Consider the following 21,363-nt stretch of genomic DNA (forward strand, 5'->3'; position numbering starts at 1 on the left):
TGCAGGTATCCGTTCTGGAGGAGGCTCTCAGGCTGGGCAGCCGTCCCGAGGGTGTTAGTTCAGTGGGTCATCGGTCATTGGGAGCTTCTGTTCAGCTTGCTCATGGGAGCGGGAGGGCGGGCCTGGAGTGGTTTGAAAGCAGCTCCGCCTGGCGGCCCGGTGGTATTCCCCAGGGACTGGGCCCCAGGCCTCGGCGGGTTCCAGCTGCGGGCGCGGGCTGGGGGGCCGCCAGGGCCGCGGGCGGTGTGGCCCCTCCGGTAGAGGCGCGGCCATCAGGGGGCGCGCGCGGACGGCCCCGCCAGGCGCCACAGCCACGAGGGAGATCCGGGCCCGGGCTTGCCGGCTTCAGGTCTCGGGGTCGGACCCATCGGCCCGGGGCCGCGGGAGGCGCGGCAGGCCCCCGCTTCCTCTGGAAAGGAAACGCAGTCGGCCCGCCAGCTTTCCCGCCTCCGCCGGCGTGCGGCTTCCGCGTGGCAGGGGCGCCCCGCTCCCTCCCGCCTGGCGCGCTGCCTCTTTGTCTCTCCGTGGCTCCCCTCCTCCCAGACAAATGGCTGTTGGCAGGAAATTAGATGCGCTCTCTGGGAGCCGCGCTCGTCGGGGCGGCGGGGAGGGGGCGCCGCGCGGCAGGCCGGCTCTGGTGCCCCAAGCCGGGGAGGGGGCGAGGGGGGATGTTTTGACATCTCGTCAAAGGAAGGAACTTGATGCTTCGAAAGTGCTTTTCACAGCCGCCTGTGTCCGCTCCAGAGCTGATTTATAAACAGAATCTGTGCTCGCTCAACTCCCTCCCCCGTCAGCCCGGGGCGGGGATGGAGGAGGGGGCAGGAGGGAGCTGCGGCGCTGGAGGCGCGGAAGCGGCTGTGCCTGGCAGGACTGGGTTTATTTATTGCCTCTGGCCCAGAGCCGGGGCGGCCCCGGGCCTGTACAAGTTCCCTCCGGCCGAGCCCTTCCCCTCCTTCCCCACCCCCAATGCCGTCTCCCCGAAGCCCCACACCAGACTCCGGCGGAGCCCGCCGGTGGTTTGGGGGTGTAGGCGGAGAGGTGGATAGAGCACCCCGAAGGCCCGCGTCCAGCTCCATTTCCAATCCACCCCTCCACCCCTGGGTAAAGAGGGTGGAGGTCGCCACCTCTGCCCTAGGGGAAGAAAGAGGCTGGAGCTGTCTATCTTAAACTCTTCAGGAGATCAGCGATTCTGAAATCCCTTCCTCCAGGGGCTATCCTTTCTCCCCAGGGAGTCCTCTATCCTCAGCTCCAGACCACCTCTTATTCCAAGGCTCCAGTAGTCCTTCCCTTTAGAATAAATTAAGGAATCTCCAGCTGCCACTCGATTCCAGGGAGAGGGCCAAGAAAGGTTTGAGAGATCATGTGGCCCAGGAAGGGCCACAGCCCTCAGCCAGGGGATGAGCACAGGGCTGGGTCCAGATCTGTCACAATGCCCAGGCCTCACACCTACAGAGTCCGGATGGCCACGGGGTAGAGCAGGGACATGTGCTCGGCCCCCTTAATGGGCAGCTTGCGGCTGGCGTAGTGGTGCACGATTTCAGGGACGCTGCTGAAGGGCGGGCTGTTCTGGCCCAGCACATACTTGTGTTCCTTGGTCCGGGACAGCTTCATGTGCATGAAGCCCTGACTGCTCCTGGGAAGAGGAGGGGAGACCCTGGTGAGTGGGGCCCTCTCCGGTCATCGTTACCACCCCACCACCCGCTGCAAACATGGTTGTTCCAAGCCAGCTGAGAGTGGAGGCAACTAGGGAAGGTGGAGGTCAGTCCAGCAAGCAGGGAGGGGATGTAGGGGATTTTGTAAGTAGGCAGCAGTAGGTACTGGCTTTGTGGTGAGGGCACTGGGTGTGCCAAGAATATGCAGGTGGAAACAAGCTATCAGCACCACCCCCCAACCCAGGGATCCAGTCGCTCCTGCCTCAGCCTATGCACCTCCCCCAGCCTATGTGACCAGGGCCAGTTTACCCTCCCCCTCCTTGAGCTGTGGGGGAGGACATCTGTGTGGGGGGAGCTCTTGGTGCCTCGTGAACACAGACACCCTTGGCAGGACAGTGGGTGGACACATGCGACAACCAACCAGGCGAATCTTGGTTGGGGCTCTCTTGCAGAGACTAGGGGAGAGAGGGAGCTGGACATCACCCCCAAATCTGGGAATACTCAGCTGCCTTGTCCTGGGGACAGCCCTTCACCCTCCTGCTAACTGGGCCTTGGGCCAATCCCCCAGCTCATCTATCCAGCTCTTCTGCCTGGGCTGACATCATCTGTGAGGCTGCAGCTCCATCCCCTCCCTCAGAGAGGACATGCTCCACTGCGTCTCCCATCTCCCCACCACAATCCAGGAAATCAGCATCAGTGCCCAGCTCTGCCCACAAGACAAGGACCCTGCTGCTCAGAGCTCTGGCCAGCTCCCAGCAAGAACACTGTTCAAACTACCACAGGCCTCGTAGGCCAGGCCCCAGGTCTGAAACTCCAAACAGGCAATGGGGAAACCATGCTTGGGAGAGCCCTGAAGCCCGAGTACTTGTTTCTGCCGGTCAGAGCTTACCTGGGGACAAGAAGCCGGGCTCAGAAGCTGGTGTGGGAGGTAGGACTGGGGAGGGGGCTGCCTCCTCGTGAGGTTTGCCACCCTTGAGAGGTGAGGCTGGCAAACCCCCTCACTTGCTTCCCCTGTCTGTATACAAAGAGGGCTCTGACTGGTCCCATTTCACTAGGGCCACAAGTGAGAAAGCACAGAGAGTGGGGAGACTAAAGAGGAAAGGGATGGGAGGAAAAAAACAGGCCCTTTACACCATCCTTCCCTCCCCCGCCCCCAGGGTACAGTTCCCTAAAGCCTGGGCATGTGTGTCAGGGTGTGGGACCATCCTTCATCTGCAGGGCTGAGATAACGGCTGAAGTTGACAGTGACCACGCAGGCCCTGGGGAAAAGAGCAAAGGGCCTGAGGAACACATACAGCCCCTGGGGCAGTAGAGAGGGGAGGCAGTGAGTGGTTGCCCTCCCCTGTCTGCCCTATGCCAAAACCCAGACCCAAGGCTATGGGCATCAGGGTAGGCCCTGTGCTTCCGCAGTTTGGGGACAGCCCCTCCCCACAGTCCACTTGACAGAATCCCCTCTCCTGAAAACTGTACATTGTATCTTCTCCTTCAGGGACAGATCTGGCCAAGAAGGGCAACAAGTGGCCAGAGAACTGAGTTGGCAGCTGAGCGCTCAGCCTCCACACCTGGATAACTGACCTCCTGGGACGAAGTCCCAAGGGTCCATTAAGACACAGCAGAGCCCTTGCCTGACCCTCAGGGAACTGAGGTGGGACTAGCTGGGCAGCAGGGCTAGGGCTGGCATGGCTTTTGGAGGAAGCTGTTTAATTACCAGTGAAAGCCCTTCCATTACAGAGAGAAGAGAAACCATAATTGTATTTCAGAGAAGCCATTTATATGTAAACGAGGCTCTGGCAGACAGATGCTGGCAGGGCCTGATCAGCCTGGGCTGGAGCGGTGTCCAGGCCGGCCTCCCCCTTTCACTCCTCAGGATAAGGCAGGGCCCAGGCTCTGCTCTGCTCTGCTCTGCTCGTGTCTCTTCTTGCCTTGGACCATACCATACTTGATGGGGGGTGGAGCTGTGTAATGGAACAGTGTGGTTCTTGGAGTTGGCCTGAGCTGGGTTCAGATCCTGCTCTGGGCACTTTATTAGCTGGTGGCCTTGAGCAAGTCACATACCTCTTTGAATCGATTTTCTTTCTATAAAAAAGAGATTGATCTTGCAGGACGGTAGCTGGTTTGGAGATGGTATGTATGCTGCTTGGCACATAGTAGATGCTCTATGAATCTTAACTATAATTTTTAAAGCAATACACATTCTGAAGTTATGTAGATCAAATTTCTGACAAATGAATTTTTCCTAAATGCTCCTTTGATGTTATAATTTGCAGACTCCCCCAGCATAAGAGGTGGAAGAAACCTAAGAGGTATCCATTGACATATTTTGCAAAGGTAGAAACCGAGGTCCAGAGAGGTTAAGTGATTTGGCTAAGGTCACACAGCTAGTTTTTTTTTTTTTTTTTTTTTTTTTTGCGGTACGCGGGCCTCTCACTGTTGTGGCCTCTCCCGTTGCGGAGCACAGGCTCCGGACGCGCAGGCTCAGTGGCCATGGCTCACGGGCCTAGCCGCTCCACGGCATGTGGGATCTTCCCAGACTGGGGCACGAACCCGTGTCCCCTGCATCAGCAGGCGGACTCTCAACCACTGTGCCACCAGGGAAGCCCCACACAGCTAGTTTTATTAAAAGCAAGAATGAAATTCAGGTTATCTGACTATAGTCTGGCATTTTTTCCATTATCTTGCAGTGAAGTTGAATAATTATCCTCCAGTGTATCTGTTTAATACTCCCAAATTTCCATATATTGGATATGTCTGAAGTGGGGGTGTACCTGTACTCTAATGCCCCCTAGAAGATGTGACAGGAAGTGGTACAGATGCCCCAGTAATGATGGGGGATGTGAATGGACACAGCACTCTGACAGGCTGCTCTGTGGGGTGTAGGTTCTACCAGGCAGAGCTCCTAGGTACTGAGGAGAGGACTAGCCATCCTGCCAGTAGAACCTGGGAGGCTGATGCTGGTCTCTGTTTCTGTGCCCAGAGTGGAAGGCTAAGGAGGAGGAGGAGGAGCCCTGCCTCCCCTGCCTCTTCCAGGACCCTTTAAAGCCCAGTTGTCAGCCGCTAGCACCCAGACCTTCTGCCCTCTTCTTCAGAGTGAACAAGAACAGCTTTGTGTCCACTGCTCCATCCTCCTCCCAGCACCCAGCCTCCATCTCACCCTGTTGAGTCCCACAGGCAAAGTTCCTATCTCCTCGCCTGTACTTGTAGAACATCTTGGGCTTCCGTTAATGATGATGATAGTGATAATTCATTAAGCACTTGGCACTATGCTAAGTGCTTATTTCATTTAATCCTTCCCTGTAAGTCAGATATGATTATTCCCCCATTTTATAAGGAAACTGAGGCCCAGAGAGGTTAAGGGGGCCCCAGGCCACAGAGCTAGAAAGTGACAGAACCCTTCTAAGCTGCACTCTATAGCTTGACTGCTTCCCCCAATGGACTCTGCGCTCCCTGGGAGCCGGGGCTGAGCCTCAGACCTCTCCAGATGCCCAGGGCTTGGCACAGAGTCGGCACATGTTCACAGGGGATGAAGTTCTCCCCAGCCTGGCTGGGCACGGGAGAGATACTGGCGGCTCCTCCTGTCCTGCTGGTTATCCTCCCACCGATTCCCCTTGGAGTCATCCTGACAGGCTCACTCTGCCTGAAGCCACCAGCCAGCAGGCCCCACTCACTTGAGGGACAGGGAGAAGTCGTTCTTGCTGGTCTCACTGTTGCGCACCAGGTAGCTGGCCTCTTTGCACAGCCGGAGCAGGTTCTCGGCATCTGTTCGACTGATGGCCCCGTGGTACCAGCTGAGGACAAGAGAGAGGAAGGGGGGGCATCTCTGCTGGGTCCCTCGCTGTCCAGGCCCACCCATTCTGGGTGTCCCCTGCAGGCAAGCCAGTGCCAGGAGGGGAAGGGAGGGGAGAGTCCCCAGCTGGACACAGACACTCACACCTGGTTTTCCAGAGGCAGTGCTGGGTCTGTCCACTCCCCCAGGGGGCTGCTGGGCTCCACGCTTAGGGACTTGGCTGACTTGGGGTTCCCTGCAGAGAGTCGGGGAGGGAGCCGCCCCTTCTCCTCCCGGCCAGGTGACAGGCAGCTCTTCTCAGATCCTTCAAACTGGGCTGTGGGGGACATACCAGTCATAGACTCTGAGGACCCTAGAGATAGAGCCCTATAGACTAGCCAGTGCTCCATCCCCATTTCCAGCCAAAAGGGGGCAAAGGAATGCTCTGGAAGGGTGGGGCGTGCTCATGAGCCTGACCAGCTCTAGGGACAGTATCCTAGGTCCATCCCTGGGTGGGGCGGGGGCGGGCTCAGCTCTCCTGTGCCACAGGGCCTCCCAGTACCCACACCATGGCAGTAGAGGGAAGACAGCAACACGAGAAACCACTTAAGCTCCTCCCTCTGGAGGAGCTGACTGCCTTCCCTTATTCCATCCCCCTCAGGGTGGCTTCAGTGCTGATAATATTGTTTCTTTCTCCTCCTCAAGAGTTCATTACCGTTCTCCAAATCACCCTGCCAAGCCGTTCTGTAGAAATGACTTATCGATCTGAGAACAATTATCTGACTCCCCTTGGTGCCATCCTGACAGGCTAATCCTGCCCAAAGCCGCCAGCCAGCCAGCCCCTCCCCCGCCCCCAAGGTCGCGGCCCACAGGCTCCCCTCCCCCACCCACAGAAGCCCAGCAGAGGCAGCTCTGGCCTCCCAGGCTGGGACAGGCATGACCGCTGAGCCTGCCCAGGGAGGGCTGAAGCCAGTGAGCCAAATGGGCACGAGCACACATGCACAGATGACAGAGACCCTCCTTCAGCCTGTATTTACAAAATACCCACTCACACCCACGCACAAATGCACAAACAGGTGCTCATGCAGGTGTGCGTATGCACAGATGCAAGCACATCCCTGGCTGCCCATTCTGGGTAAAACTGAAAGTAGATGAAGTGTTCAGTGTCTTTTTTCTCCGCCTAGCACTTTCAAGCCCTCATTGTCTTTCCAGTCACCAGATACAAAGATCAAACCTTTCCTTTAACTTCCTGTGCTAGCATCACCCCTGCCTCAGGCGTTATTTGCACTGCTGAGGGATCTGGTCAGGCAGGGATCTGCCCAAAAGACTGAATTTAGAATAATGGATTTTTATGGCATGGGGGGGGAAAGATATTTGGAAGAGGCCTCCCTCAGGAGATACCTTCCCCACCCCTTTAGGGGAGGGAGGAACGTGTACTTTGTCCCTTCCATCTTCCTCCAGGGCAAGAGGGATTCCTCCTGGGTTCTCTGAACTCTGCCCCACCTCTCTGCTTCTCCAACCCAATCCACAGGGCCTGAGGGCTGAGAGGACACATCACCCTGGCCAGAAGCCCCCAAAGGACCCACCGCTGCCGTCCTCCAGGCTGGACTCAGGGAGGGGTGAGGCTGGACCGGAGATGTCCCTGTCCCCGTCGGGAAGGGAGGGGCTGCTGTCCAGCTGTCCCACCGGTGGAGGCCAAGGTAGGTCTTTGATGACCTTAATGTCAACTGGAGCCAGTAGCAGCAGGGAGAAGAGAGACAGACAGGGACAGAGACAGAGAGAGGCAGAGATTGAGACACCAAAACCCAGAGCCAGGACACAGGACAGCCTAGAAAGGAGGAGGGTCAGAACAGAGGCAGGGGCAGCTTCTGAGGGAAGAACAGGACTCTTAGAGGACTGGGCGGAGCCACACTGACCGCACCATGGCAGGTGGGAGGCTCCAGGAGCAAACAGCTAGACACAGGGTCTTGCTCTGCCAGCCCCACAGGTCCCCTTTATTTGACCTCTCACAAGCCTCCAGGGCCCAAAGGGCCCAGGAAGGGAGGGAAAAGCAGGACCAGGAGCTGCCCATACTCCCCAGCATCATACCTGGACACCCACACAGCATCCTGGCACGCCCCACCTTGCCTCCCTTCCCCCTTTCGCCTGCAGCCTGGGAACTCATGGGCAGCGAGACCGAAACAGCCCAGCCTCAGGCTGTCAGGAAAACTCAGAAGCCAGAGCAGATGTTTTATTGAAATTTACCCACCACACCCTCAATCCTGAGCCTTGACAATTAGGAGAGCCATGCCACTGGCGGCTGCAGGACTGCTAACAGGTTTCCTAATGAGGAGCATAGATTTTCCCATTAAGCAACTCAAACAGTATTGATTCTCCAAGGAGACTTCGGGAGATAAACGGCCCATCCTCAATGGTACATGCTTTAGGGGAAACAAATTAGGAACCTGTGGTTTCCCAGTCTGGCTGCGGGGGTGGGGAGGACAGAGTGGAGAGCCGGGTCCAGCTCCAGGATGAGCTCCTTGCCCAAGGAGGGCTGAGGAAGACATGGGAGTAGGAATGAGGTCTAACGGCACTGAAGTCCTTTATGTTCTCACTGAACAAGGCTCTTGTACCAGGCTCTTGTATCACCCACTCAGGCCCTCTCTATGTTGGACTCCGGGCCTGGGATGGACACTGGGGGTGCTTGGTACAGGAGAAACCTGATGATTTCTCCCTCTCCCCACTGGTTCCTGCTCCTGAGAAATACCCTTGGGGCTAGGCTATACACACAGTGGGTTTTCACTGTCTGGAGTGTCAGTGCTTTCCTTTGTTACGTGTATGTATTTAACATATGCCACAAGTTTTATCATTTTGTTCGGAATTTCTTTATTTTTAAGTATACACCGCCTCCCAAAAGATGGAAGTGGCTCAAGCCTCTTGGCCTCTGAGAGGTGGTGATGCAGGGAGTCATCCCCGACCCTGCACACAGTTCTGTGTCCACACCGCCCAACTCACCACTCTCCATGGTGCAACTCAACTGCACTTCCCTTGAGCCCAGCTCCTGCCCCCCACCCCCACCCCAAGTCCACTCCTCCCATCCCCCTGAGCCTGGAAAGCTGCTCAGAGGCCTCAGCAGACCTGCCCTCTCCACCCAGGACTCACCTGCAAAGGCTTTGGAAATCCGCTCCTTCTTCCACTCCCAGGGCTGGTCATACTCCTCAGGGGGCCTCTCATCATCCTCTGGCAGGCGGGACTCCCGGGGCCAGGAGGCCCCCTCACCTTCCGGGGTGGCCCCCTCCTCCTCCTCTGGCTCATAGGGCGTGTCATACAGAGGCAAGGGCTGAGCTGCTGTTTCCTTGGAGCCCCGGATCTCTGCCAGGGCAAGGCAGGAGGGAAGGTGTGAGCAGTCCTGGCTGCCTGGCTCAGCGCCCCCAGTAGCACTCCCCAGCTACAAGCCTTCAGAGGAGATGCTGGCTGTGGGGGGAGCCCAGTGACCACACATCTGGGGTCCCTCACCCTCAGAACACCTCTAGGGTTCCAAAACCATGGGACCCAACAGAGGCAGGGGCAGAGAAAAGATCCTGCAATGGCCAACAAGGGCTGGGGAGCTGAGGCTTACACATTTAGGAAACTGAGGCAGGGTCCATCTCCTTGCTACTTAGATCCATTTATTTCCTTGTGTCCCAAGTTATGTCATTTTGCAATCAGAAAATCCTTCTTTGTTGCTCAGGTACTGCTGACCACCCCCTCCTTGAAACTGTCCCCTTTGGACAAGTCATTTTCATGGACTGTCCTCCTCTCCCATCACCCCCGTTTGGTCTCTTTCCCTGGATCCTCTCTTGGTCTCTGTCCGCCAGGGCCAAATCTTATTCATTTCTCCCTGCTCTCACTCTCCAGTCTCATGGCACCCTTTGCATCTATATGTTTCCAACTGCCATAAAAATGTTTCACTTTGATGTTTCAAACTCACTGCTTTCTCCCAAAATTCTTCTAGTCTGTTCTGTGATCCTCTTTTGGGGATCACTGACCCAGTGAAAATCTGATAAAAGCTATGGAGCTACTCCCCAGAAAAATGTGCGAATTTTCACATACAATTCCACGACACTCATGGACGTCCTGGGGGTCTACACCCTTCTCATCTAAATACAGTAGCCGCCCTCTCACTTTCTCCATTTCTGTCTACTACACTGCTCTCCTTGGTCCTGGCCCTCCTTCATTCTCTGAATTCCATGTGTTCAGTGCCAATACCTGATGACTCTCCCCCTCAACTCTTCACGTCTAGATTACTGCTAGGGTGAACCTCCAATCTACAGGCTTATGTTTCAGGGGCTCCATGGAATGACACTCCCTACTGCTCTCTGCTCCCTCACCCACCTCTCCCAGGGAGGGAGAACAGCTTATCTGATTGGCCAGTGGAAGCTTCCTTTCTTTCCCAGATTTGCCTACTTGCAGAGAGAGAACATTCTGGTTCTTTCTCCTCCTGCCCCTGTGCAGGGGCCTATAGCTGTCCTGAGTTGCCCAAGCCTGAGTAGGCAAGTTTAATTCTGTGGTGAAGTATTCTTAGCTATGTCATTCTGGTGACATAGCTAAGTAATGTTCTCCAGTCAACTTTATCAGTAATAAAGCTGGCATTGCTATCTCCATCTGTTTCCTTAATCCTATTCCTCAGTTATTTCCAAGCTCAGAGGGGAAGAAAGGGGTGTTAATTATTGGTCCCTTAAAGCCTCAACAATTTCCACGATAGCCTACTAACTCATCTTTCTTATTTTTTAATTAATTTATATATTTATTGGCTGAGTTGGGTCTATGTACACGGGCTTTCTTTAGTTGCGGCGAGTGGTGGCTACTCTTCGTTGCAGTGTGCGGGCTTCTCATTGCAGTGGCTTCTCTTGTTGCAGAGCACAGGCTCTAGGTGCATGGGCTTCAGTAGTTGTGGCTCACGGGCTCTAGAGCGCAGGCTCAGTAGTTGTGGCTCACGGGCTCTAGAGCGCAGGCTCAGTAGTTGTGGTGCGCGGGCTTAGTTGCTCCGCGGCACGTGGGATCTTCCCAGACGAGGGCTCGAACCTGTGTCCCCTGAATTGGCAGGCGGATTCTTAACCACTGTGCCACCAGGGAAGCCCCCCAACTCATCTTTCTGATGCCCAGTTCTTCTAGTGTGTTCTGTACACCAAAGCCTCAGTAATCCTCTAAAAATGCCACATTCATCCTGTTCCTTTCTTGCTCAAGAATCCATAATGGCTCCCTTCCCATGTTTGGAGCAAGTCCAAATGCCTCATTTGAGCCTTCAAGACCTGCACTACCCCCTCTTGGCCTCTCTCATTTTAGCTCTCCTGTATGCCCAGCACTAAGATTATTTGCCCCTGAACAAACCTTCCTCTCATCCCTCCCTGGGGCCTTGGCTTACACTGATGCACCCCTGTCCTCCTCTCTGATCACCCACATTGTTCCCTTTCCCTGGATGCTTTCTTGACCTCTGTTCCCCAGGGCCAGGTCTCATTCACTTCTCCCTGCCCTCACTCCTTGAACTACTTGCCCAATCTCATGTGCATTGCATCTGCATTTCTAGTCATGTGTTTCCAATTGCCATAGATGTTCGCTTCGAGGTCCCATCATTTCAGACCCATCACCTTCCCTAAAGCCAGTGATTCTCTTCTTGGGATCAATGACCCCCAGCCCACACCACTAGCTTGTCATTCGTGACTATCCCAAATGCTTCTGTTGTCTGCCCTTTGGTTGTATGGCCTTCTTTAGCACCTCACGTCTCAGGCACCACAAGTCCCAGCTTCTTCTCCAAAATGACTATCTTGAAGACAATGGCCACCCTCCCCAAAGACCCAGCAAAGGCTTTCTCCATATTTTCTAGGGACCAAGGAATCAGTCCTTAGACTTGTGGGTCCCAGAGCCTGTTCTGCAGATACTCAAGCCTCAGGGAGCAACCCCCAACCCCACGCCCACCCCAAACTCCACCACTCACCGGCCATCATCTTTTGGGCCTCATAGGGCTCCATGTAACCGTCATTCTCGGGGACCTTCTCTGGGGCTCCTGAAGCTCCTATTGGGCCTTCACCAGTCTCCTGAACATCAAACGGATCCGCATAGTCTTCTAGAATTGCTAGCTTTGGGAAGAGAGTGAGGGGAGCAAGCTTCAGACGTCTGAGAGACAGCTCTGCTTCTCCCCAGGATGCTCTGTCCATGGGAGCAAGGGTCCTGGGCAGGGTGCCCAGGAGCTTGGATGGGGAGAAGCTCTGGCTGTTCCTTTGCAGGGGTCCCCACTAGGCTGCCAACAGAATGGTACATCTTTCTTTTCTGTTAATTTTGTGCCTCTGGCCCATTCCCTAGGCTAAATGGACAGGATGAGGCTCTGGGCTTTAAGGCCTGCCTCATTCAGGGTCCAGGCAGGACCAGAGCCTATACCAGGTGGCCTAACAGAGGGAATTAATTCAGAGACCTGGTTATAAAGGTGCTGGAGTTCAAAGAATAAGCAGGGAACAGTAGGCAACTGGGGGATTAGCTTGGTCCATGCCTAGCATTGCATTCCCAGATGCTAAACAAATAAGTATTTGCTGACCTTCAAGGAAGATACTGAGTTTATGCCACAGTTCACTGGTTTATCCTCACAACATCCTTCACAATGTCATGTGGGAATTATTATCCCCATTTTAAGGAAATGGAGGCTCAGGGCAGGTAGGGAACAACACGCCCAAGTCCATTCCACATAAGTGGAGAAACCAGGATTGGAACCTGTGCCCTTTGTGCAAAATCATGCTGCCAGCCTGCTACCACTGGGCATCTTGGCTGTCCTGGGAGAGAGACCACCTTGGGATAGCCCTGAGAAAGCCAGGGTTTGGGCTCTGCTGAAATGCCCCAGTCTCTTGGAGGACAGGGACAGGAAAGGTATGGTCTTGGCCCTCCTCATCCCAGGCTGCAAGCCGCACACCCTGCAGAGGAGCTTAAGGTGCTCGGGGTGGGGCACAGCTGAGGACAAGAAAGCCTTTCTCCAAGCTGGGCACAGGCTTGGGGGGACCTGCTGAGGCAGAGACAGAGCACAGCCTGCTGCACGCTAACTGCACCTTGGGGCAGGAGAACACTGCACACCCGGTTGCCAGGCGTTGACAAGAGGTAGCTCTGGGGCCTGCGGCATGGGGAAGGGGCCACTCCTGCCTTTCCCCTATTCTCGGTCTAGGCTTTGGTTCTGGTCCAGATCAGGACTGTGGGAGACAGTTGGGCAGGGAGGCTGTGGGGATGACCACCTGTCCTGGGTTACAGGACCTGGGACCCCTACCAAGGCGGAAATGGAGAAAGAAAACTTCCCACCTCAGAGCCCCCTTCTGCATGTTCCTTGAACCCCCACTGGCCCCTCTAGGGGTCTCAAGAGTGTCCCAACAGCTCCTACCATCTCATGCATCGGTTCTTCAGCTCCTACTCGTTTCACCTTGTTCCAGTCAAGACCCCCAGCTCCTTTACCTCCCTCGAATCTCTGTCTGCTTCTGAGAAGACCACCATCTCAGATCATCCCATCACCTCCACCAGACCATCCACTGGCCTGGGGCTCCTTGTCACTTCTGTCCCTCCAGCTCCAGTAAGCACCTGGTTCACAGTGGGCACTAGAAAAATGTTACTGCTAGATCACTGCCTATTTCCCATTATAGCGCCCCCCGCCCCCCGCTCTGCGAGTCCCCCTTCCTGCAGGAAGTGCAGAAAAGGAATCCACTCCTACCCCGAGCTGCTTCACCCCAGGCCAACGGGCACCCACAGTCTCACCCACCTGACCAAGGGGCTCTGGAGCCAGCCCATTGGGTACCCACCCAGGTCGGCACCCAGCCTTACACTCATAAGTGGCAGCTACTTAACAGTAACTGGATCAACAAATGTGCTATCCTTAAACCTTGCAATGGCTCTCCAGTGCCAAAAGAACAAGTCCAAGTTAAAGGGATTTAAAGATTCCACTTTGCTCTTTGGGTTCTCTCTGCCCACCCCAGGTTACTTTGTTACCTGAAAGCTCTATAATCTCTTTCTTCTCTCAAAGGCTTTCCCTTTACCTGGATCAGATTATTTTTCTTTAGAAAGCCTTCCATTCTCCCTCCAGGTCTGGTTAGGGCCTCTGTGCTGGGCTGTCAGCACACTGTGTAGTAAATACTTGTTTTATTATCTGTCTTCCTGCAGACTGTGAACTTCCTGAGGGCAGGAACCACGTTCATTGCTAAATTCCCAATACCTAAAAGTGCTCAGTAAATATCTGTTAAATCAGTTCATATAAAAGAGGAAGGAAGAATGGACAAAGGGAGCACTTTTCCTTGTTCATTCAGGAGAGGAGGAAGCATGAATCTGGCTGGGGAGTCAAACACGGCATATGAGTCCCTGGAAGCTGCTCAATAAGTAGAAGCACCTGGCCCAAGCCCCAGGCCCCCCCCTCCCCAACTCCACAGAGCCCCCCTTGCCTTCCCTTAGCAAGCCCAGTCAGAGCTGCAGGCAACGCCCTTCCCACTGGAGTCCTGGGCCAGTCGTGGCAGCTCGGGGCCCATGGGCACCCAGGTGGCAGCTCTGTGGGCAGCTCAATGGCTCCTCTGTTCCATTCCTGGCTCCACACCCTGCTCCAGGAAGCCCTGGCCTCCGCCCTGGGCTGGGGCGCCTAGAGAAGCCACCCACGGGGCCGGGTCGGGAGCAGCAGCAGAGACACCTGCTGGGGCACCCGACCTGGACATAGAGGACGTGTCAGAGACCAGACCTGCTTTCCCAGTGGCTTCTAGGTCACGTGAAGAGGCAAAACTGCTCCGTGTGGGGAAGCTGCTCCTGTAGGCTTCTGACACCTTTGCTCTATCATGATTTACTTTGTTTATGGGCCCTCTACCTGACTCTGCCGTGCTCACTGTGTATACGGCATCCATCACAGAGCCTGGCACACAGTAGGTGCTCAGTGCGCATTTACTGGATGCTCGAAAGGCCTCCTTCCACCCAGACTCCATCTTCTGGAGTGACACAGACTCTCAGATCCCCATTCATCCTAACTCTGACCTGACCGACCAGTAGGGGCTGTAGGAGCAGCCTGTCAGGAGAATCCACATTTGATAGGGATCAAAGCCTTTGGCTCAAGGGCAGAAGGAAGGAACTGGCAGGGAAGGCACCTAAAGCCAGGGCTGATATTTAGGCACATCCTCTGGTACGCTGTTGAAATGCTGAAATATTTCCAAACTAGTAGGTAAGTAGCTCTGCCCAGAGGGCCCCGTGGCTCCCTCCACTCCTGCAGGAGGGTGGCAGGGTGCCTCCAGGACCCTGGTCTTGCACCTGTTCAATGGGGCAGTGCTCCTCCCAAAGCAGCTGTCAGGCCTTGCCTCTCCTTCCTGCCCAGGCCTCTCCTGAGGTAGCTGGCAGGCCCACCATCTGGTTGAACCCTCCACTCTGCAGCTGGGCCCTGCTACGAGTTTCTGACCCCACCCGTGGGGCTTTTGAGGCCAGGGGAGCAAAGGAGACACATGTCACGGGATTTGGGCTCTGCAAAGTACCCGAAGTCTACCACTGTCCCTTTTCTCCATTTCTTTAGTTTATATTTAATGTCTGGAAGCCTTTGGTTTTTTAATCTGTAGAATGGGGATGGTATTAGCACCTACCTCATAGGACTGGGTAGAGGACAATGAATGTAAAAAGTCCTTGGCCCAGAGGCTGGCAAGGAGGAGTCAGTGCTCAATAAATGTTTGCCGTGATGATAATCTCTTTTATTCAGGCATTAAGACCCCAGAGTTCAGGTGCTTGTCCAGGGTGCACAGCTTGCAGTAGCAGAGACAAGAAAGACAGAGACCCAGGTCTCCTGAGTCTCATTGCCTTGCCACAGATTTTCTAGAAAAACTGGGAAATGTAGCATCTTCTCTCCTCTATTTGTAGATTTAAAATACACCTTAGCATGTTAAAGGCTCTGAGAAGTCCTGCAACCAAAAGACTAACTTAATTTTGTTTAATACAGCATTTCTCCAAACTATTTAACCATGAAATCCCTTTTCCAATGAAAGTCTGTCAGTCTGGGAAATGGTGTACTATTGATATTTACCTTCCTCAAGATTGAACTTTTTGCACTTTCTGTTCCCACTTACTAGAATGCCCTTCCCAATTTTATCTGCCAGGGAAACTCCTTCACGTGAAACAAATTTGTTATTATCCTTTTCTAATAACAAAGCAATGCCATGCTTGTAAAACATTCATCACAGACATGCAATTGATGCTACCAAACCTTTTAAGACCCTTATAAGGCATGTCCGAGGCCACTTTGGGATTGGGTGGCAAGTGCTGGCCTTCAGCATTCAGGAAATGGTGAACTCAGCACAGAATGCAATCCTCATTCCTTCCTTAAGAGCCTCCTTCCCCTGGTTCATTAGCAAATGCTCAGTGGATACTTCCTCTCTCTGCAGGCCTCCTCTCAGCAGGTGCAAAGGTCCCGTGCAAAGGTCCCATACATGAGCTGGCAGCCAGTCTGGAGTCAGGCTGCCCAGCTGGGAACCTCAGCTCTCTAACTAGCTGTGAAACCTTGCAAGCATGACTCAACATTGCTGTGCTTCAGTCTCCCTTTTCGTAATGCTGGAATAATAACTTGTCATAGACTTGTCATAGGGTTGTCATAGGGTTGTTGTTACAACAACCCTATACTTGTCATAGGGTTGTTGTAAGGATCAACTGGTCTAATACACATCAGCTGCTTCAAATTGTACTAGATACAAGGTGGAGGCTCAGTAAATGTCCACGATTGTATTATTAAATACAAAGGACAAATTCCTGGATCCTCCAAGAGCTCACAGTGACAGACACAAAACAAGTTCCCAAAGAGTGAAGCACCTTGAGGTGCTATGAAGCCACACGGCTGAGCCCCAGGCTCTGCAAGCCCCACAGGCTCACTGTATGCAGGGTTTGGGCCCCACCTCCACTCTCATATCATATCACACTGGTTCTCCAGGGCAACGGGAGTAGGCTGCAGGTAGCCCTCCAAGTCCCGGGCCCCAGCCAGCTGCTCCATCCAGGGTCCCAGGGTCCCAGCTGTTCCTGGCTCCCAAAGGGTGGAGCACCAGGGCTGCGGTGTCACTGAGTCACTGCCCAAGCCAACAAGCCGCAGTTGTCTTCCAGAGGGAGGGAGTGCTGCAGCACGAGGAGGCAGCAGTGGATAGGGTGGGCTGGCCTGCGGGCCTCAGCCCTCCTCGAAGCACCAGTGGCAGTGGCACCAACGACAGCACAGGCCACAAAGTTCAGATCCCTTGACCGGAACCCTCCTCCTTTCCTCCATCAGGGGACCCAAGGACACGTGTGAGATAAACAAACCAGACCTCTAGACTCTGCGCAAGTCATATGAAAGAAAATTAAAGCAAAGAAGGAAACAAACTCAAAAAAGGTAAGGACTCGGTCTTCTAGGTGGCGAGTCTCTTTCAGCGCCTAGGCCAGTGTCACTTAATGATACTCAAAACACTCAATGAACACTGGCCAGGGAGGGCCGCTACCTGCCCTCCTAATCCCAGGGCAGGCATGTCCTGTTCATCTTCTGACATCCGGAATGTATCCTTCACTTTCTTCTTCCCGCCTATCTGTTCACTCGTTTCCAAACTTGGGCCCAGAGGATCCAAGTCCATGTGAAAACCATCTATGAGGTACGGTATCTATTCTTCAAAGTTCTTAATATTTCGGGCCCTGTGAACACCAGTGAGAATCTGAGAGCTGTGAGCCTTTTCCCAGAAAAATGCTCATGCCCCCAAATATGTGCACAGTATTTCTGGAGGTTCTTGAACCCTAGAAGCCCCTCTGTGAGCTAAGAACGAGAACCCTAGTTTCAATTCATACAGGGTGCCTGACTGTCTTAGTGATCACATCACCTCTGTCTCTCTGTTTTGCTCTCTCATTCTCTCATTCTCTGTCTCTTTCTCTCACACACGTATCTTGGCATGATGGAGGCAAAGGACACACTGTGCAGATGGTCAGAGGCAACTCAAAGCTTCATCCAACCAGGGCCCCTCTCCCATCCCCATCCCCTTTTCCTAATTAGATCAGGTTTTTCCTGTTGAAGGTCTGAGAAAAGGGAGCAAAGCAAGGGAAGGCACAGCTCTCTAGCCCCTCTGCCAGAGCATAGCCTGATGGCCAGACAGGGCCCAGTACCAAGAGGGAGTCTTCCTGCAGCCAGATGGCGAGGCTCTGCCTGCCTGCTGCTCCCACACCTGCCCTGCCAGGCCTGCCCAGATGGCCACCCTTGCACCCCTGCCAACTGCAGCCGTGGGTCTCAGGGTGGGCCAGCAGCCAGAGCCCTGCACGGGGAGAAGGCTAATGGTCCTGAGCCCCCAGGCCTCTCAGGGTCCTGTCTGAGGCCTATTCTCTCCAGCCCCTACATCCACTGGGCTCATTCCCCTTCAATTTCTCTGGCTCATCACAGAAGCATTTGCACCCATTTCATCAAACCTCATGATCCAGCTCCTCTCAGAGGGTTCTGACCCCCCCAGCACCAGCTGCTGGACTGCAGAAGGAGAGAAGTGAGCCAGCCCAAGGCAAAACCTGGTCCCCAGCCTCATCTCACCTCAGGAAGAGACTCAAAAGCAGCAAGCCAAGAGGACCTGCAGGGCTAAGCGGAGGGGGAGCTGAGACTAAGGAGAAAGCAGCCACACAGGACAGGAACACCAGCTCAGCAGGGCCTCGGGGGCCAGGCCGGCTCACCATCCAGCAGGCACAATCCTGTGTGAGCTCTGCAGGCAGGTGCTGACCCTTGGGTTTAGGCTAAGGGGCTCAGGTACCCAGTCTGGGCTCTTCCTGAGAAGATCCAAACTCCGCTCCTGAAGAGGTGGAGCTGCTCTCTGAATGGTGGGGGCCCCCAGGTCAGCATCCCTGCCCTTGGGCCAGCTCAGATGGCATACTGAGTCTTTCTCACACACTCATTAAACCACAGATTGTGTGGCTCCTAGGAAATCCTGCTAGATTTCATTCCTGTCCCTGCAGCTGACAAAGGAGTCAGATACCTCTTAGCCCCCAAGGTCTGAGCAGCCCACAGATCACAGAGACGACCCAGGGGGAGGCATGGATGCCCTTGGTGAGAAGAGGCTGTGGGCTTCTGCATGGTTGTGTGGGCACAGCCCCTTCCTTGGGGTCTCTGTGGGGAAGTGTACAAGGGGAACTTTAGGTAGGGGAGTCTCTGACCCTCAGGTCACCCTAGCAATGGAGAGTCACCACTCAGGACTTATTGATATTTATGCACCACTCCTCTTTATGCCAAACAGTGTGTCAGGCACTTGGGAGACACAATATGAGGATAAGGCCCTTGTCCTGGAGGAGCCCACGGCTTGGTGGGCAGCCTGTTAGGCCATTCCAAGACAATACAGAGAGGAGGAGGGCCAGGGACAGTTCAGGCCCACATGCCAGCAGGCAGTGGTCAGGGAGGAGGAGACTAACTGATCAATAGTAAGAACAAAGCCTAATGCTCCCTCTGCCTCACTGCCACCACCACCATCGGGGAAAATTAGGAAGAGGAGCCTAAGGACGTGTGAAGAAAGCATAGGCTCCTTCTGCAGGCGAACAGTCCTGGCCCAGGATGGGTAGCCATGCCCCATGGCAGGAACTAGGGGAAAAATAATTCACATTCCTGAGGCTTCTGCTCTGACCCTGACACATCTCTCTTACCCAAGAATCAGGCAGAACAGTGGCGCACTCTCAGCTGAAAGCCTCAGCCCTGGAGCCAACAGATTCAGACAGCAACTTTGCTCTCCAATCAAAGAAAACTGTGTTCTCTGCTGAGGAGAGGGGAGTCAGCCCCAGAGCAAGCTCCCAGGGGTAAGTGAAGAGGGACAATAGAGCTAGGGCAGCCCACCAAGTCATCGTCCTAGAATTTAGGACTACAGGGACCTGGGGATGACTTTCAGCTGTCAGGGAGGGATAAGGCCGCACTGAGGTTGGGCAGGGGGTGTCTTCTCTACCAGGGGCCTTTGAGCCACAGTGGATGTTCTTGGAAACAGTGAATGCCCAGCCCGCCTCTCTACCCCAAGCCTTCAGGTCCACAAAAAGCTCTAGCCACCCTCAGAGTGGACCCGGGGAGCAGGAGGCCAAGAGGAGAGGAGGAGTGGGTTCAGTTGCTTAGCCCCTTCTGGGCAACAGGTTCTGAGCACTGACTGTCCGCATACCTGGGGGGATAAGGGAAGGAGTGCAGGAGTGGGCGTGCCTGGACCTCAGTGGTTAGCATCCTTGGTGAAGAGCTGCATACTGCCTGTTCTGGCTTCCTGAGAACAACAGTCCACCCGGCTCCAGTCCCACTGGGTAAGGCAAAGGCCAGCTCTTGCCGTGTCCACAGGGAGAAACCCAGCCTTCACCTCCTTCCTGGGGCTTCAGCACCTCCAAGGATGCTTGGGCTTTTTTAACAGGAGAAGGAGTGGAGCTTGGTGCTGGCTCTGCCCTGAGGGGGAGGGGTCAGAGATCAAAGGGCAGTGAGCTGCTGCTCCCAGAGGACTGAAAGGCCATAAACTGGGGAGAAACGGGCTCAAATCCCGTTAGAAAAAAGGCTCCCCGATTAGGCTCCGGGGTCTGCGATGAGGAGAGCAGAGATTGGGAGGGGGAGGGTCACTAGTTCAGGGGCTATAATAAGGGAAAGAGGCAGAGTTTGGGGCGCACGTCCCAAATTAGAAGGTCGAGAATCTGAACAAAGGTGGATGAAGGCTCCGAGCCCCGGGGTCAGGGACTAAGATCGTGTCCGCCAGGAACCGTGACGCCAAGGGGCCCGGCCCCGGTCAGGCCACCTTTGTCCCTCTCGAAAGCGCCAGACCTCCGACCACCTCTCCTCCTTGCAACCCCCCGACCGGCGTGGCACTCACCCTGTCGCTGCTGGCGGGTGGTCCAGAGATCCGTTCCTCGGGCGGAGGCGCTGGGGGGCCAGGGGTCTCGACCCGAATAAGGCGGTGGGGTGGCGAGCCGTGGCGCGGGGGCGGCGTGGGGCCGGGAACGGCAGGGGTGGCTAGAGCAGCGGAGCCGGACGGCCCCCCGGAGTAAGGGTCTTCAAAGTCGCGCTCCCTCTGCAGTCGGTAGGCGGCCAAGATGTCCGGGGGAGGTGCGGGGGGCGCGGCCGGGGAAGGTGCGGGGGGGCGGTAGTCCGGCTCCGGGGGCGCCGGCTTGCCCCCACCTCCGCCGCCGCCCCCCCCGCGGAAGCCCAGGTGCTCCCGGAGCCACTTGGCCACTCCGCCGCTGCCGCCCCCTCCTGGGCCGGTTCCCGCACCTCCGGCGCCCCGGCGCGATCCAGCCGGGCCGCCCCCCGCGCTCCCCTGCGCCCGCGGCCCCGGGCCGGAGCCGGCAGGAGTAGCTCCGCTCAGTAACATGAGGCCAGCCAGACTGAACGTGGGGAGCTCTGTGGCCGGGCAGGGGGCGGGGCGGGGGCGGAGCTCGGCGGGGCGGCGAGAGGGGGCGGGGCTCGTCAGTAACAAGGGAGGGGCGGGGTTCCGCTACCTAAAGGAGGCTACCTCCCTCCGCCCGGCGGAGAGGAGCGGGCGGGGGCTTCCAGCCTGTGTGGACGGAGAAGTGAAGTGGCGACCCTAGGGCAGGGAATGCGACTCTTGAGGATGCACTGAGGATGAATCCTCCATGTGTCGCCACGCGCGCCCCCCTGGGGACGCACCTGTGCACGTCTGTTCCCCCTCCCCAGCTCCCACCTCGCGCGAGACGCCAAGAGGGGAGTCTTCGGACTCCGGGGTTCCTGGCCCTCCGGCGCCTTCCGCCCCTCCTTTACCCTCCCCAAGGCCTCCCAACTGGGAAATAATATCCTGGGAGGAAAAACTGGGGTGGGGTGGGGGCGAGACAGGGGCTGTTCTGTAAGATGTGTCTGGAACTACCGGCTCCGGCGTGCTGCCTTCGGGGCTCCACCTACCTCCTCCCATCCAACTGCTCTCTGTGCACATACTCGAACCCACTCTAGGTAGACATCTCACATCACAGACAATCATCTCCCTAGAGGCACCCACTTCTCCCGAGTGGTTTCCACACACG

The 21,363-nt window shown here is 55.6% G+C and overlaps 1 protein-coding gene across 7 annotated transcripts; it reads right to left on the reverse strand.

Annotated features, from left to right (window-relative positions):
• Positions 1 to 181: 181 nt before the first annotated feature.
• SHF (Src homology 2 domain containing F) lies at positions 182 to 20,733 on the reverse strand. 7 transcript variants are annotated; one of them, XM_079915140.1, is made up of 7 exons: positions 20,202 to 20,733; positions 11,369 to 11,510; positions 8,557 to 8,766; positions 7,002 to 7,142; positions 5,581 to 5,752; positions 5,318 to 5,437; positions 182 to 1,633 (listed from the first exon to the last, which is right to left on the reverse strand). In XM_079915140.1, exons 1-7 carry the CDS (start codon positions 20,697 to 20,699, stop codon positions 1,447 to 1,449), a joined length of 1,470 nt encoding a protein of 489 aa, XP_079771266.1. In that variant the 5' UTR covers positions 20,700 to 20,733; the 3' UTR covers positions 182 to 1,446. The 7 variants fall into 7 exon arrangements, with proteins under 7 accessions (XP_079771266.1, XP_079771268.1, XP_079771270.1 ...); XM_079915139.1 differs by lacking the exon at positions 182 to 1,633 and adding an exon at positions 3,226 to 3,607; XM_079915145.1 differs by lacking the exon at positions 182 to 1,633 and adding an exon at positions 3,226 to 3,607 and having other exon boundaries at positions 11,369 to 11,506; positions 20,202 to 20,358.
• Between the last annotated feature and the right edge of the window lie 630 nt (positions 20,734 to 21,363).

Source organism: Stenella coeruleoalba (assembly GCF_951394435.1).
Source record: "Stenella coeruleoalba genome assembly, chromosome: 2".
Lineage (NCBI taxonomy): Eukaryota > Metazoa > Chordata > Mammalia > Artiodactyla > Delphinidae > Stenella > Stenella coeruleoalba.